This window comes from Myzus persicae, unplaced genomic scaffold (assembly GCF_001856785.1).
Source record: "Myzus persicae strain clone G006 unplaced genomic scaffold, MPER_G0061.0, whole genome shotgun sequence".
NCBI classification, from domain to species: Eukaryota; Metazoa; Arthropoda; class Insecta; order Hemiptera; family Aphididae; genus Myzus; species Myzus persicae.
Window position 1 is genome coordinate 635,801 of NW_019104067.1, and position 17,803 is coordinate 653,603.

Sequence of the window (17,803 nt, forward strand, 5' to 3'; positions counted from 1 at the left end):
CGTTGTATATCCGACGCGATATGTCGTTCGTGGCTGAAAAGCGAAGGGGTGATATATGGGGGAACGAAAACACCTCAAGACATTGTCGTCGCATCACGTCATGCGACGTAGCCGCTGCACTGTGCACTGCAGAGGACATCGAATTCGACTACAGTATTATATTATAATATATAATATCGAAGTATAGGTTTTCGTATTTTTTCTTTTAATATTGTTTTAAAAATCGGCCAGCACAAATATACACTCGGTTACTTAAAACATTATGTCCACGATAGTACGTGAGGTAACCGCAGCTAACTTTTTTAGTACTTACCTATCGATAGATGATGACCCATACAATTTTAATGAATCTCCATTTATGTCTAATGGATTTACTCTCGCCGGGTTTTTCTATCAGCGCGAGTTTCGTATTACTTAACGTCGAACTTTGTGAATGGGATGAAGTGTTTGAGAATAATGATCAATAACATTATTATGGACGATTGCTTTACCCGAGTGAGGTTGAAATTAAAACGTATCGTATACTGCAGCAGTCATAATATAGGTATAGGTACGCATTTTAACATAATATCAAACAGAGTGCAGTGCATTCGATTAAATATTATAACCACCATTTTCTATAGGTTTTATATAATAAATGGTAGAATATATTATAATATTCCAACTATACCCGTTCGGGCCGCAATTTGGGAAAAAGTTCTGTTTTTTTTTCTTTCAAAACTGCAATTTCAATTTTGAAATGCTCGTATATACGGCTTACTATAATATGCCAAGTTGATATTAAAAAAAAAAAGAAAAATAATACTCAAACAGCAATTTATTCGGCGACTTCGAATAATGTTATATCATCACTATTATCCTCCCTGTAGCAGCTATATAGTTATCGTCTGCTCGGAAAACCCTCGGAAATCCTATAAGAGTTCCGCGGATAATAAAGCCGGCCGGTAAATCTTATTTTTGGCGGAAAATTGTCCGTGCCGATGAAATAATTTTTCCCCGACATTGCAACAGTGGTCTTAAATTATTTCTCGCCCATCGCATATATATTCTCTTTATTGTAATAACAATATATAACTACATTATATAATATAGACGCACTGCTGATAATAATAACAAAATGTACGTTATTATTATATACTATTATAGTATACGACGCGATAAGGTGCGTCGCCCCAAGAGTTTTAGCTCCTCGCCGTGACGTATAAAGTACGTCATATTATTACTATTATTATGTACACGATAATAATATAATAATATTAATCTACATGTCGGTGTGTATAATGTTATACAACAAAATTGCAGGATCGTAGCCCCCCCCCCCCACACCCCGAACGCGTACATTGTCTCTCGCACACGCCGTGTTTACCGAGATTGCAGCTTTTATATATTTTATATATATTATACACATAAGGTATATATATATTATAGGCGTTGAAAACAAATTGACTGTCTCCTAACTGCTCCGGTGACAGGATAACAATGACTGCGCAGCAAACATCAGTTTAAATTTTAAAGCTCGGCAAACATCGTGAAAAGGTAGAGGTTTTTCACAAACAAAAGGTTAGCGGTCGGCGGCGGGTGCGGGCGGGCAAACATTATGGGGACAAGGGGAGGGGAAAAAAAAGATAATAATAATAACGATTGCGAAAAATAAAATAACAATAAACGATAACAATGAAAGGTCCTGTGTACGGCTGTGCCTAGGTATATAATATTATAATAGTTGCTATGGTAGGTATAATGGGAAATATAATATCGCGTGGCGTATATTATACTGCCGCCGCTGCAGCAGTATATAATAATATTATATATTATTATACGACGGGGCTCAGTAAAACCGCCCGTAATGTCTTGTAAATTCGTAAATACGTATAAATTTCAACGACCCACGCCGAGCGCACACACGCCATATTATAATATTATTATCTTTGTACATAGTGCGCGTATGTGTTTGTGTGTGTGTGTGTGTGTGTGTGTGTGTGTGAGTGTGTGCTGTGAGCTGTAGTTCTAAGAGGGTAACAGGAATTTAATGAACGGTCGGACCGGCCAAATATGTCTCCCTTTATTATTAATATACCCGAAATGTATAAGCTGTTAAATCAATTTAGGGTCAACTGCTGATGCTGCTGCTGCTGGTGCGGCTGTGGGTGATGTTAAGATATAACGGCAAGAAATTCATTTGTGCGGTTTGTATGCACAACGCCGGCGTAGCAAAAACTAATATTATGCAAAATTATACAGAGTGATTCGGCGTATATACGATTTTAATTCGACTGTAAATATAATATGATATTATATACTGCATCCTCGGAATTCGATATCGCCACGTATCTCTGTACACACCACCACCCCTTACAATAAATACGTTGTTTTTCGTCCGTGTATTATGCGTATAATATTATAATACCGTGATCGATTTATAATGTTTACGCGCCAGTGATAACGCTACCGAGACGATGATATTGCGATCAAATTTTGTCGAGACGCGTGACATCGGCAACTGCTGCAGTGTGCAGAGAGAACTGAATATTATAACTCTGTGATGGGAAATATGCATATAACGTAATTACTAATTAATAAAAAACGAAATACTCGCCGTCCAGGAGAGTTCAGCGACGGTATACATCGTCACAGAGAACGTAAAATATGCAAACAGTGACGTCTTCGGAGTTAATATGCTTGCCCGACAGTGCAGTTCATGATGTATAATGATATTGAAAACGAAAAAAAAAATCAGTTTTAGGCCCCGTCTCTGTTCACGCTAATAGCTGCACGCGCTGGTAAAATGTTTGTTAACTTTCGACATTATTTATCTTCCGTTTTAATAAAAATCATCGGACCGCATATTGCGTCTGTATACACTTAATAGCATCGTTATACCTTCTATTACTCGTTATTTATGTCTTTCGTATTATTATTATACTCGAGTTTTTAAAACCCTCCTTGAGTTTTTTTTTTTAAGTTAACAACGTATATTATTTATTTATGCTTATTATTCACTGTTTTTACTATGCTGCAGCGTGGCGACGTGCGTGACTTTTTGATTTTATCAATACATTTATACAATACGAAATAATATTACGATATTGACTTTCGATAGTTTGATTTTCAAAGAATAATCGATTTCATTACATTTTAATATTTTATTATTCAGAGATATTTGTATATTATTGTAAGATATCAAACAATTTAAAGCCATTGCAGTACACACAAATATTAACAGTTAATAGTAATACAAAACGGACAAACAAATATTTAAAAAAAAAATGTTTTTATGTTAGCTCCACTTTGCAAACGAACATATTACTCGTATATAGTTAAGCCAATAATTATAATTATTATTATCTATTGGAAATGTAAAATATGTAAATACAGAATAATGGAGCAATTTTTCTCAACAATAAAACGAAAAACAATAACATTATTCAACCGATTTTTTTTTAATAATGAAACCCATTGCAAAAGTGCAGTTTTACTATTTAATAAATACATAATATTGATTTTGTGACCCATTTTTATAAATTATAATAAATTGTAAGATCATTTATTTCAAACCATTTATCAAACGACCTTTTTATTTATCTTCAGTGTTGTTTACACACGTATAATAGTATACCTATTATAAGTACTGTAGGTAAGCATTAAAAAAATTTAAAATCATTAAATGTCGATACGCGTAACGATTAAACAATATATTATATTTGTATATATATAATATGTTATAACGTATAATAAATCATTAAATCAAATTGGCTCGAGGGAAAATGTGAACAAGATACAAACAGTGAAGCTCGGTTGAAGTGTACATAAGTTGAGTAAAGACGGTTTTTTTATTGTATTTGTTCCGTTAAAAATGCCAGTATCGCGTTTTTTCCCTCTGGCCCGGATGTGATGGTCAACGGTTTTGACGGTGGTCGGGGACGGTGGTGGAAGTCTTTCAAACTCGGCTGATCCGTTTTGAACTTTTTCTGTACACTTTTTAATATAATAAATAGGTCCGTTGTATTTGTCAAAAAGTTTGACGGCAAAATATATATTAGAATATTATACACTTTTTTTGTACCCTCTTTTGTCAGCCAAGATTTAATATCGGCCGTTAGTTGATGGATGACGGTTGCGTGTTGCGTACTCCAGATCTATATTCAAGGTTGTAGGGAAGGGAGGAGTACACATATACAGGCTTCTAAATGTTACGTATATAATGTAACATTAAGGCACCGGTGCTTGTGTGAACCTGCGGCATAAAAACCATAATATTAATAGACAAACACATGTTTTGAATTATTATTAGTCAATGGTGTTCTGGCGGCATGTCAAAAATCAAACTAACGCACCTACTGTTAAATATTTCACCGTCAACGTCATTAAGTAAACACGGTATAACATCATAGTAATACAGCACGGATACAGTTTTTTTTTATTATTATACGATGCAATGTGACGGGAAAATTAAATGAATTTTAAGTAGTTGAACTATTAGGAAAGACTTAAAGTCGAAAACAGCTTTACTTTAGACTTTATAATATTTAAATAAAATGTATAATTTTATTTCTTTATTTTCACGGTCGTTAATCTTTTTAAATATTTAATCTGCAATTTCGTTAATGAAAATATGAGGCATAAATATAATAATTTATAAATACATTTTAATACTAAAAGATCTCAGCTCTATTAAAATGAGTTTTTCGGCTGGCGATCAAAAGCTACGGACTAAACGACTTTGAAAAACTCCTTTTCTTTCGTTCCTGGTCCCGTGAAATATTAATTCTGAACGAAATATTAAAACGGCGTTTATTATATTATGTAAGATATTTTATTATTATATTATTATACACCACAGACCTTTGATGGCATATATATTTAGTACACGCGAGTGACGTGAGATGACATTTAATAATAATAATAATAATAATAACATTATAATGACACGACGATAGGAAAAAATCTCCCCGAATTCACCGCCGGCGAATAGTGTTACATCCATTATAACGGATCATACATGTTTTCGATAACTTTTTAATAACGTTAGGATATCACGTAAAACGCAAAGCCGTTCGATTAAAATATTTTTCTTATTGTAGCGAATATATTATATAATATATGAAAGAAAAAGGGCTCACTTTGATGTCGTCAGGCACGTGGCTCTCAACCGTTGACATCGAAACGAGGTGTCACCAACGAGCAGTGAAGCGTCTCGTCTCGGTGTAGAAATTCCATCGATGGCGGTGTATAACCTCCGTAAATAAGGGGCCAATCGCGTTTTATTTCGTTATTCTTATTATTATTAATATTATTATTGTATTACATAGGCTTCAAGACTCGCTTGTCGTACGAAACCTCTGCTCCCGCCTCTACCAAGACGTGGAGGAGAAAACGAAAGAAAAAAAATACGTGCCCGTCCAATTAAAGCCGACATAATTTATACGACGGCAGCACCAGGTCATTTATTAAAGGCGGCGGCCTCAGTGTAATTTCATTTCGCGCGAGCCATGTCGGTGTTCTCTTTTATTTCACATCTTTCGGTTGCACAATATCTTTTCTACTCACCGTTTTCCATTGCCCGAGTGCGTATTTATATACTCATATATATATATCAAAATATATGACCATCCACGGATGGTTGTCGTGCAACTGCAGTCCACGCTCAAGACGCCAGTTTTTGTGTATTATGTTTGAGCATCGTTATTGTGGGCTCGAAAATATTTTAAAATATATTGTTATTATTGTGGTCGCACATATCGTGTATGCCATTTGAAATCGAAAACAAATACAGTGTGACTTTGCGGTTCGTTTAAAAGGCGGCACAGCGCATGTGAGAAAGAAAAAAAACAGATATCGAGAGAGAGGGAGAGAGGCCCGAACGATTCTGACGAGGCGGCGGCGGCGGCAGTCCGTTTGTTTGTTTGGGGCGCCGACGGCGGCAACGGAAAGTTTCTCTCACCCCACCACGCCGCCGTGGCTGCAGACGGACCGAAAAACAACAACACGGAAAATGATATCTACTCCGCTGCAACCCTCCCGCACGAAGCCGCGCTCTGCAGCTATATCCCGGCCCGCTCCTTCCCGGACGGCATTTGGAATTTATAAACGACGACGGTGGCAAAAAAACACCCTCCCCACCGACCGCACTCTTCCTACTTACAAACCTCCTTCCACTCCTCCCACCACCCAATTGATCGAGAGAAGAAATATTATTATATATATATCGAGCTAGCGACGAGCGCGCGCGTGTGGGTTTAATGATGTTTCGGCAAAATTGGAACGTGGAAAAACTTTGTAAGCACAACACGCGAAACGCGTGGCGCGACCCCACACACACACACACACACATACATACATAAATAAATATACGCGCACACACACACACACACACACACACACAGTTGTATATATATAAATCGAGCGTCGTTTTACACATAAATCATAATTGGAACTCTAATCCAATAAAAAATTAATATCAAACTCGCCGTGAAATATGTGGGGCATGTAAGCGCACGGGCGAGCTGTGCACATGATATGTGTTATTGTGACGAGGAAAAAAAAATGACTTTTCTACGAAATCCCGTTACCGTAAGTTACTGTGCGAGGATGCTGATTTCGGTGCCGTATTTTTTCCCTCTGGTTCCCGAGCCGTTATTTTTATATTTTATTCGTCGTCGGTCGTCGTCAATAATATAATAATCCGATACCGTTTGATTATTATTATTGTTATTACTATTCAGAGTGCGTGTTCTTATACATGCTCCCTCCGTCTCGCACTCTATCTCGCTCTATCTTACTCGTTTAATATTTCAAACGAAATCAACTTTCGGGATTTAATTCTCGGTTATCGACAGTAATTCCCGCCGGCGTAGACTTATACATCATTTTATTCGGACGGACGTCGCGCGATGCATTATTTGGTTTTCGAATCGCATTTAGAATAACGGCAGGCCGATTTTATATGGCAATTAATATTTATGTGTTTGTTATATTGTTGCGTTTATTATTGTTTGTTTCGAACCGCTATAAGAGCAAACAAAACGTTTATCCGGATTTAGAAAAACATAGAAATAAAAAATAAATATTAATATTAAATTTACCTGCGGCCACAAGTAAAGGTGGATATAATAATATTTTCACGTTCATTTCCTTCCAACATATTAGAATATTGTAACTAGTAAATAATAATATCAAGAAGTTTATTTACGAAATGATGCATTTCTAGCCTAAGAGTATTTGTAAATCGAAAATTAATTCGACTAAAAAATGTAGAACAACCATTTTGCCTTCTTCGCATGACATAATTAAATTTAGTCTTGTGTGTATTCATATATGAGTGCGTCTCAAAAACCGCTTTCATGGCAAAATATTGAAGGCGACATCAGAATAGTAATAATAGTCACTGTATAGTGAATACAACACGTATGTACATTGTACGAGTTCATCGGTTAATGTTTTCGACGACACAATAATATAATATTGTAATTTATTATTATTATTATTATCGCGATATTTGCGGATGAAGAATCGCGGACGATTTTCGTCCGAATACGCGCGCGCGCGCTCGCGCCCCGGAAATACTGATAAGGGATGATAAATGATCGAGAGGGATCCCGCGTGCGCCGACTGCTGAAGAGGGGTAGAAAAAAATCCTTTCCGGAATTGAAAAATGTAACCCATCGGACGGGCATCTAATTCGGAATAACTGCTACTACGCCATAATATACAGATACTATATACATATATATCATAAACGCCAGCAAGGATGAAGCCACGGGATGGGGGGAGGAGGGGGCACACAAACGTTGTATACGTCGTATGTGTCGCACATAAATATCGTCCCGCATCCCCCCAGGCCCCAGCCAGCCCTTAAAAATCGCGATATACCTATATTCGTATATATATATATTATAATATGTATGTGTGCGTCCCCAGCGCGTTTATGATTTGTTACCCGTTAAGTCCATTTAAACGTAACACCGCGCACGCGCAAAAGCTTTAACCCCGATTTATTATTATTATTATATTATAATATATACGAACGCGCGAGTATGATATAATAAATATACTTTTTTTTCGGGTTTACGCGCTCGGAACAATAATTTCACCCAGACGACAAAAAAATATAATATAATAACTGTGATTTTTTTTTCTGATTTACCTTTTTATTTATTTCTACGTGATACACTGCACTATTCCTCCTCGTCGTGTGCATAATAACTACATTTAATGCACCTACTTTTCGGTTCTTTCCATCCCCTGCACCACTCGACTACGGTGGCGTCGGCTGCTAAACACGACTACGCGTATTTTATACACGCGTACCTGCTTTACTGTACGGTATAAAATATGAGGTATAATATAAAAGTACATATTCGGCAAAGGCTCGCCGATGACTGTTGGCTGTACGGCGTCGCTGCATGCTTACACGTGAGGCGATTATACATTAATTATACCTACCTACAGATTTGGGTGAACATATTATAGAATAATATCGTTGTACTTCATCACATTATTATATTTTATATAAGTACTACTCATACAATAAGCGTATTAATAATCGCATACGCGATATAAAAATATAATACTATGTTGTCTTATGACATGCACAAAGTAGTTTTGTGTCCGAGATTTTTTTTAAATTTTTCAAATCTATAAACGTTCACAATACATTATTCTCTATTAAACTCTTTTGCGAGCGTTCTTTTATAGCTGGTGAGACTTCCGTAACCACTCACAGTTCTTTTTTTATTCCTTCGTTCGGTTACGCGGACAGAAAAATACACTGCACGGTGGGCCACCCTCGCAATATTTTGTGTAGCTTATGAGTCAAGTGTTGAGGATTTGATAAATAAATCGAAATAAAAAATATTATGTCCTCTTCTTGGATAAAATGTAAATTGCGTGGGAACACACTCGCTGTAAACACTTTATATTATTATTATAATAATATTATATAATCCGTTTCAATTCGCATAAAATGCTGCAGTTATTACAACGAAAATATCAAAACAACGCGTAGCGGTGGCCAGAGGGCGAGATTACTCAGAGTTTATGTCATATATTCGTGTAATAAAAAACAAAAACGTTCACCTAAAAAATAATATACTCAGGTACGCATCGTAGGTGTATAGGGATAAAAACGAATAGAACGTGAAGCGATTTACGTTTTTTGACAAAAAAAAAATAATTATATAAAACATTCGGATTTACTCGGTTAATCGTATGCAAAAATATTGTTAGAACCACTGTGCTACAATGTATAAGCGACATCGTAAGTATGGAATCTCAAAAACTGTGACGTCGACTCAAACTTGTCATCGTTCAGCGTATTCTAGATGATAAAAACGTTTTTAAAATAAAATATAAAGTCACATTGTTGTGGTAAGTTATTAAAAGAGTATTAGTTCTACTAATCGTCCATATTTGCAATAGTGCAAGTGGTCAGTGTATAACAATGAGTAACACCACTCCCTCGACCCTCACCACCTCAAAAAAAACTAGAAATTTGTGATAAAATAAATGTAGGGTTATCGTGATAGGTATTCGAGGAAGTTGGATTGTTCGGTGTTTCGATTGGTTAAACATCGAGCGTTCAAGAAGTTTACATGCGCGATAAATGTACCAGCAAAACCTACTGAAACGTATCAGACTTAGACTTAGGTACGACCGATACTAGTCGGTAAGTAACCATTATGGATGTATATGGGACGTAGGTACTTACGGAATTCTTCTAGGAAATTTTGTATAAATCAAGATTTTTTTCACATAAAATAGACTATACAGTATACACTGAAAATCATTGAATCCTCCTCCTGAGATACCAACACCATATTATATTATTATAAATTATAATAGAATATCTAATAACACAAATAGGTAACCACTCTTCTCTGGGAATACTTCTCCACGACTTATGGAAATATCTAAATATAATGTGCATGTTACGTACATTTTGTAAAAACGAAAACTCACCTTCTTTGAGCGTAGTCGTCGACCGATTTTTGGTTTCGTAGAAGCAACCAGGTTCGGCGAAGAGAAACGGTCCGGAGCGAAGTACATGCCGCACGAACCGCCTTGGGAAATCAAACGATAAAATATTATAATACAATTCCGTTTTAGAGCCACATTAAACTACGGAAAAAACCAAAATAAAATATGTCAAACGAAAAGAGCCGTACAATGGCATTAACTGCAAACAGTACGGACGTTCAAAACGCGAATGCAAACACTATATTAATATGTATGTTATTAATTTATTATGAAATATGGTAAACAGTTCCGACGACAAGACGTATACACATACCATAATAATATATATTAAATTATTGAATTACAGTTCTCAGATTTTGAAGCAAAATATGCATAGAATTATTTTATAAAATATGTAGTAAGCAACACGTCTCGTTTTTAATTATTCTGATTAAAAGTAAATGAAAATAATTTTGCTTTTTTCATGAGTGAAAGATTTTTTTTGACCATCTCAATAATTATAATAATCTTTTATAATGTACCACTATTAAACTACACATAATATAATATTTTTGAGCAATACAATCTATAAACATATGTTGTAATAAAAAGATATTTAACAATAATTAACTTTTGCAAAGTCGTTTTTATTTGTGGTCATTGGTCCCATACATATTGTGTTCAATACGTCTTCAAATTTATGATTACCGAAAACAATAGTATAATAAAGTGATGTGAAAAAATAATATGTAACGCTTACACTAATGAGTGATGAGACCATGTAAAGATGCTTCAAGCTGCGAAGATTACCACTCGCTATAGTTTAATTTGTTTAAATTCTGATATTGTTGTGCTTTGAGTCCGTTTTTCTTGAAAATCTATAATACACTATACAATATTATATATTATAACGTCCGTCGAGTAATATCATAATAATGTTATTCACCCGACGACCGGTCACAGTGTGCTTTGCTTCTCAGAACACCTCGAACGATCGCGGTAATAATAATAATAATAATAGTATAATTTAGTTGTGGCCGGATTGTGCACGTGCACAATATTATATTATTTATCGACCGATACCTGAAAGTCCATTTGTGGAGGCGTCGTTTGGATTCCGAAAAGTCAATTTTAACCACCTCCCCGGCCAATCCAGACATTATTCCTGGAATTTCTCGGTTGAGTTTTTCGCCGAAATCGATTTTCCAATAACGATTACGGTTCGTTTAAATAATTATATTATTATTATTATTATTATTATTATTATTATGCCGTACACTGTTCGTTTATTGTTTTGTGACAATTATTCGTTCGGCTAAATACATAGCACACCGGCGGTTATATAATATTGTTATTATAATAACGGAAACACTATAGCTGCGGCCGTTGATCGAAATAATTGCATCGCGCTTTAAAATATTTCAAAATAACATTTATTTTTCTCGTTGAAACAAATGGTTGGAACTCAGTATATAGACAGAACATTCGATATTATATTTCATGAACTATGTGGATAAAAATGTAGATGTTTCAATAATTATTCAAAATACTCACAACAATATGCACCCATGGAATACGCCCTGAGGGCCGAGAACTTAATAACTTTTTTTTTTTAAATTTAATCCTATCTGTGTAATGCAATTTCAAATTCAGTCAACAGTTTCAGTTTAATGATGTAAAATTATTGCAAATTCTATTGACAGTTTCTGTTTAGGTTTATCGATCGTGACGAAAAACCAAGGTCGATGCGACGAAAATATAATTGTGTTGAGTATACTTAGTTGGAACTTTATTGTTATTGCTTTACCGTTATAATACCCTCTATATAAAATTATCACAGAGATTTAAACAAAACAAAAAAAACTAATCATCAACTAAAGTGCTAATACATTCACACAGTTCGTTCAGTATCTAGAAAAATTACACGTCTTATAGAATTAATTCTGATAATAATTTAGTTTCCACTCAATTCATTCAATCATTATTCGAGTAGAGGTACCTACCTAGCCAGCTACAAGTTTGCTGAATAACTATCTTAGCGAATACAATATAATAGATATTGTCCTTCTTCTTGGACTTCATTGTCGGCGTAACGGGAGTCGACAACGAGACGAAATCATTGATATATATACATAATACCATTGTGTGTACTTACATATTATAATATATGTATATAATAGACTATGTAGTGTATCTGTATTCTGTATAATACTCTCCGGGAATCATAAAATAAATTTAAACAATAATTTCGATTTCCCACTGCGCATCGCCGCCGCAATTATAGTGCATTCGAATGGCGGTCGTCGGGTATAACGAAACGCAATTTGTTCGTATATGTATATGCGATAATCGATTTTCGTGGAAAAAAAAAATGATAGTGTAAAATAAATACGATTTATCTGTCTAGCGTCCGTCGATTAATTATTTACTTGCAGTGTAATATTTGTGTACGGTCGCATGAAATAATAATAGAGACATAATATTAAAACTATTGTATAGCAATATTAATAATTATATACCAATAATATACCATATTATAATGTATTATGTGATAATGGATAAACGTAAATCCGACCGTCTGGAAACCTACGCGATACAGTTCCCGTATTGAAATAATAACCATCTCGCCACGATCAGCGAGTGGTTGATGTGCATATTATTATGCTTAAAACACTATTGTTTTGTTGATAAAAATGTGCGTTTCAAATAATATGTATGATATATCATTAATCGGAAATCCTCGGGGGCGCCGCGCGTCACTTTTGAAATCTTTTGTTTTTCGAAACTTTCCTTCATATAATATTATTATTCGACTGTGTGAGCAATGCTTTGAGCGACATCCCGTGTGCTGGAAAATTGTTGAGTATTATTTTTTACAACGATGATATGAAAAATAAAATCCCTAAAAATATATCTATCATCACTCTTCATTCAAACCAACTATAATATAGTAATATAAAATTAAAAGTGAGTTAAAACCCGACGTTCAAGTACATATTTCAATATGCGTCAATGCGTCATAATCCTCTGAAGTTTGGACGGCAATAATAATTAATATGGATAAAGTACCTACCTATTACTGAATTCGTTCATTTTGGCGTACAATATATTATTATTGTTTGCATTAATACGCCATAAGTAAATAATATGAAGTTAAAAACCATCGAATATCCAGAATACATTTTAATTCGTTAGAAATACCCATAAAATAACTAATGGTGATTACCACGAGGGTTACCACTATATGTTAAACATTGTCAAATACAACGCTTTAAAAAACGGTTTGTTTTTCTGGAATATTGTGAACGGTGCAATTCTTGTTTTTCCGAGAAAAAATACCACTGCAAACATTGCAAATAGTTTGTATTGCTCCAGGGTGACCATATGGTATCGATTTTAATTTCGGAAACGCATTAGAACTTATAGCCGGCGGTACCTATGTCCATTATATGTGTGTGTTAGTTTTTTAACTAACATGTTTGTCAAATTTTATAATCTGGGAAGGGAAAAGCGTCGAATGTGTGTTTTTGCACCCACCATCCGTCCTGCGCTTGAAACTATGGTGGTCTAACTGTAATTAACGCAACTGATGACGCTTTCGGAAAACAAAAGCATAGGTATCTGCAATAATATCACTCGATTATAACACGTGCACCGGCAAACTGTCGTTTTTGCGTAAACATCGATAATAGTATTATATTGTGAGGTGGTATTCACCGAGCGCTGTTGTCGCAGTGGATTAATTAATATATGGTGAGGAGATTAATATTTTCTCCAAAGTTATTCAAGTTTATCGTGGAAAAAAAGGCAAAGTGTTTGACACTTAGATCTGTCACGTCACCACCGCGCAACTGTGAAGGAGTTTTTTCTCGGAATATTAACTTTATTATACCTAATCGTTATAATCGTTGTATTATAAAATTCACGTTTAGTTTTTGAGTGGATAGGAATTCTGTCAAAGTTTGGAAACCGTTGCGTGGGTCGTGCAGGTGTCGTGTACGTCTCGTCAACGAAAGCTCCGACGCGGACAGGTTGACGTACGCTTGGAGATACGTATATGAATTAACTGAGGGCGAGCGGTGATGATGGAGGGTAAGGGTTTCGCGGAGATATATTCGCGTGCAACTATACGAATCTATTGGGGATGTAAAGTATTTATATACGTTTTCCATGTGAGAGAAATGCCGCCATTTCTCTAGAGATTCCACCCTCTTGCACTCATATTTTCACTGACGGATTTATCAGGGAGAACGTGTTACTACCCAACTGCTCACCCACCACCACTGACGCCAGACACATATTGTGCGTGCTTACTTCTTGAGCGTACACTATATTGTGTATTTCAATTAAATAATAATATGAAATATTTCAGACTGATGACCTTTGATTGAAATGGGAATTTTCGAGGAACGCAGAGGATAGGTACTAAATTTACACATTTAGCCGGTGTACGCGAAGGGAAGAATATTTTTATAAAGATAAATAGTGTGTGTGAGGCGTGATTTTTGTACGTTGATAATTAGACAATAATCATTTTTAAAAAGACAGTATATAAACAAGAAAAATTAGAACGATTGGGCACCATGTTGTTGTAAGGAGTATACTTTTTGAGTACCATGAAATATAAGATAATATAATACTAATTAAGTTTAGATTCAAATACTAATTTACTAAATCCTACGAAATAAAAAAAAACACCTTTCTTCCCATTTCTCCAGACTCAGCAGATGACTAAACAAATTCAAGTATAATGTTTTTTTAATGTTAATTTTGTGAAATTGTATAAATGTTTGTAATCATTATTTATAATTCAGTTGCTTCAAATATAATATAATAATTAATGGGAATAGTGTATTAGGTTATATGATTCAATTAAATTTCTTATATTGGTAAAATTGCATGTGGTTAACTTTGTGCACTTCTAATTTTACTCAAAATAATTATAGGACTCAATTGGTATATTTTTGTTTATATACCCGGGACTTGATATGAATATTTTCCCCACGCATCTCAATATAGTAGAAATCGTTTAAAAGTTTATTTTTATCTAGTGGTTTTGACTAAATATTGAGGAAGAATTGGGTCTTGATTTTCTCTTTTGGATGAGTATTATGGGTGATATTATTTCCAAGTAGATGTGAGAAATAAGGTAGTAAAGAACGTGTGATCTTTTAAAACTTTTCAAAAATGATAGCGAGAAATAAATTTAACTAAACTTTACTAGATTCTACCTATTCTTAATCACATATATTTCATAAGTAGAATATTTATTGTAGCACGTATATTGTTTAGGAAGTCACAGTTAAATACTATAATACTGCAATTTCTATACTAATGTTGTTATTTAATTATTTGTTTCAGAATCATTGAGAGAGTACTTCAGTAAGTTTGGAGAAATAACTGAAGTGATGGTTATGAAAGATCCAACGACTCGCCGATCAAGGTAAAATTTAATTATTTTATTATTGCTAGCAATTTTTTGTTTATATTTTAAATAGCTTTAATTGGAAACACAAAAAACAAGTGCCTTTTTATTATTTACCGAAATAATAAACATATATAGTAATGTCTACATGGATAATTTATTGTATAATTAACTAAAATATTCATATAGGTTCAATATTAGAACATAGCTGTAGATATAGAAGCAATAGAGCTTACCAACTATCACGTTGATCTGATTAGGTACCAATATCAAAATAAGTGATGAAGTGATAGGTACGTATGATATTCGTGTTGAGATTAAATATTGAAGTATTGTGCATATACTTTGTTTATACCTATTAAACTAAATCAAAATGTCTACGTTTGTATTTATCATTATATACGGTTTGTACTCAAAACATTTTTTTATGCAGATTCATGAAAATCCCCGAGTATTTAAATTAAACGCATTATTCCCGAACCACATATATATATATATATACATGCAATGTACATGTAGTATGTAGATATATTTATAACAGATACCTACATACTACATTTAATAATATAATGTAATATGTATGTATATTAAGCACCTATAATATGTTAATCGGATTCAAGTATAAATCATAATACCTCGGGATATCGTTCGTGATTATAAATATATAATAATAACACTTTTCGGGAACACTAAACATTTTTTTTTTGTTTTTAATATTTTAATCGTATTACAACAATAATATTACGTGTTATGATAGTCTACACTTTGAATAAATTTAATTTTTCTGTATAAATAGGTAGTTCAATTTTAAATTATAATAAAAAATGTTTTAAATTGTGTTATAAAAAAATAATAAAAATAATACATGGATTCATTACACGGATGGATTAAATCCGATTGTTCTACATAGCACGCCTACACGTTTTGTCAATTAAATCAAATATCATTTTTGGAACAAAAGTTGGCAGTGTTAAAATTTTGAAGTTTGATTATAATAAAGATGTAGTTTTATATTGATATAACTATAGAAGTCAACGAACTATTCATACTTTTATAATTGCACTTATTGTTTATCTAGGTATTACACCATTTAATTTTCGTGTACGTTTTTTTATATCTTATAGAAGATAACTCAGTTCGTACTAATTTTGTGTATTTATTTTACAATAATCACTTGTATAGGTACTACTTTTGGAACTCATCATAAATTAATTGGATTCAAATATTTATTGTTAGGCATATTATTCCAATTGAATAATGTTCGTCTTGTTCTTAATGCGGAAAAGTTTTCATCCTGCGTCTGAATATATAAAAATAGGTTTTATTATATTTTTTTTTGAGGGAAAAGTTTTTTAATTCGTTTAATAAAAAAAGAATTGAAAATTCCATTTTTGAAATAAAAAAATTCGCCCATTTGAATGTTATTAGTAACGTGTAAAGGTTTAGAGTTTACAATGTGCTCGAGTTTAAATTGAGTGTGGCGTAAATTGATGGGCTGTAAAAGAAAAAAATGTGTCGAAGTTGAAAGTTTTTTCTGGGTTTCTCAGGGATTTACGTTTTTCAATTTAAACTCTAATGAATTGTATAACTTTCCACATATTTTTGAGAATATTTCTCTGTCGTAAAAGTTAAACTTCAAATGGAAACGCCAAATATATTTAGTGAATATATTATTATTGCTTAGAAAAACTTGAAACAATTTTATGACGGTTCATGTTTATTACACAAAATCAAAAGTAGTTCATGAACTACCTGATAATAATACATTTTTAATTGCTTTTAGTCGTCGCATTGAGTTTCGTTGAAAGAATAGATAAGCAAATGGTTATTTATTAATATCCTTATAGTACTTTTGATACACATTTTGAATAATATACTTTATAGTTTAATAGGATGGCTCGTTAATTGATTTAAAAACCATAAATATACAAAGTTAATATGTCATTATGTTTTTTTTTTCGTACTATCATAATATTTACACAATACAATAAAAATACATTTTTAAGAATTAAAACATTAAGGCCTTTTTTAGTTTTTATACAATAAAATATTAGGGTTCCACAAAACCTAGCGCTGGTGGTTATTTTAAGATCAATCATACCTCAAGATTAAAGATTAAAACGTACGTAAATTATTTCTTATACATTATGTTTATTAGTTGATAATTATTTTGCAGACTATTATAATAAAATAATGATCTGTATAAAAAAGTGATTCAATTTACATAACTTTAAACATTACATTATCGAGTGCCTGCCAAAAACAGTTAATAATCTCCTTGAAAAATATTCAAAAACACTTAATCACAATACTTTATATTACTTACTATTATTTTTCAAATAAATGAAGTCGTTAAAATGAATTAGTAGGAGTGTATGATCTTTGTTCGAGACTAACAGGGTGATCGAAATGGATGAGGTAATG

The 17,803-nt window shown here is 33.4% G+C and overlaps 1 protein-coding gene across 3 annotated transcripts in view; it reads left to right on the forward strand.

Moving 5' to 3' along the window:
* The window catches only part of LOC111038287 (RNA-binding protein Musashi homolog Rbp6), a 381,310-nt gene that overhangs the window by 175,934 nt on the left and 187,573 nt on the right, over positions 1-17,803 (forward strand). For all 3 annotated transcript variants that reach the window (XM_022321331.1, XM_022321333.1, XM_022321332.1), the window contains exon 3: positions 15,316-15,397. In XM_022321331.1, the coding sequence (XP_022177023.1) occupies positions 15,316-15,397 (82 nt within the window). The remainder of the gene's footprint in view (positions 1-15,315; positions 15,398-17,803) is intronic.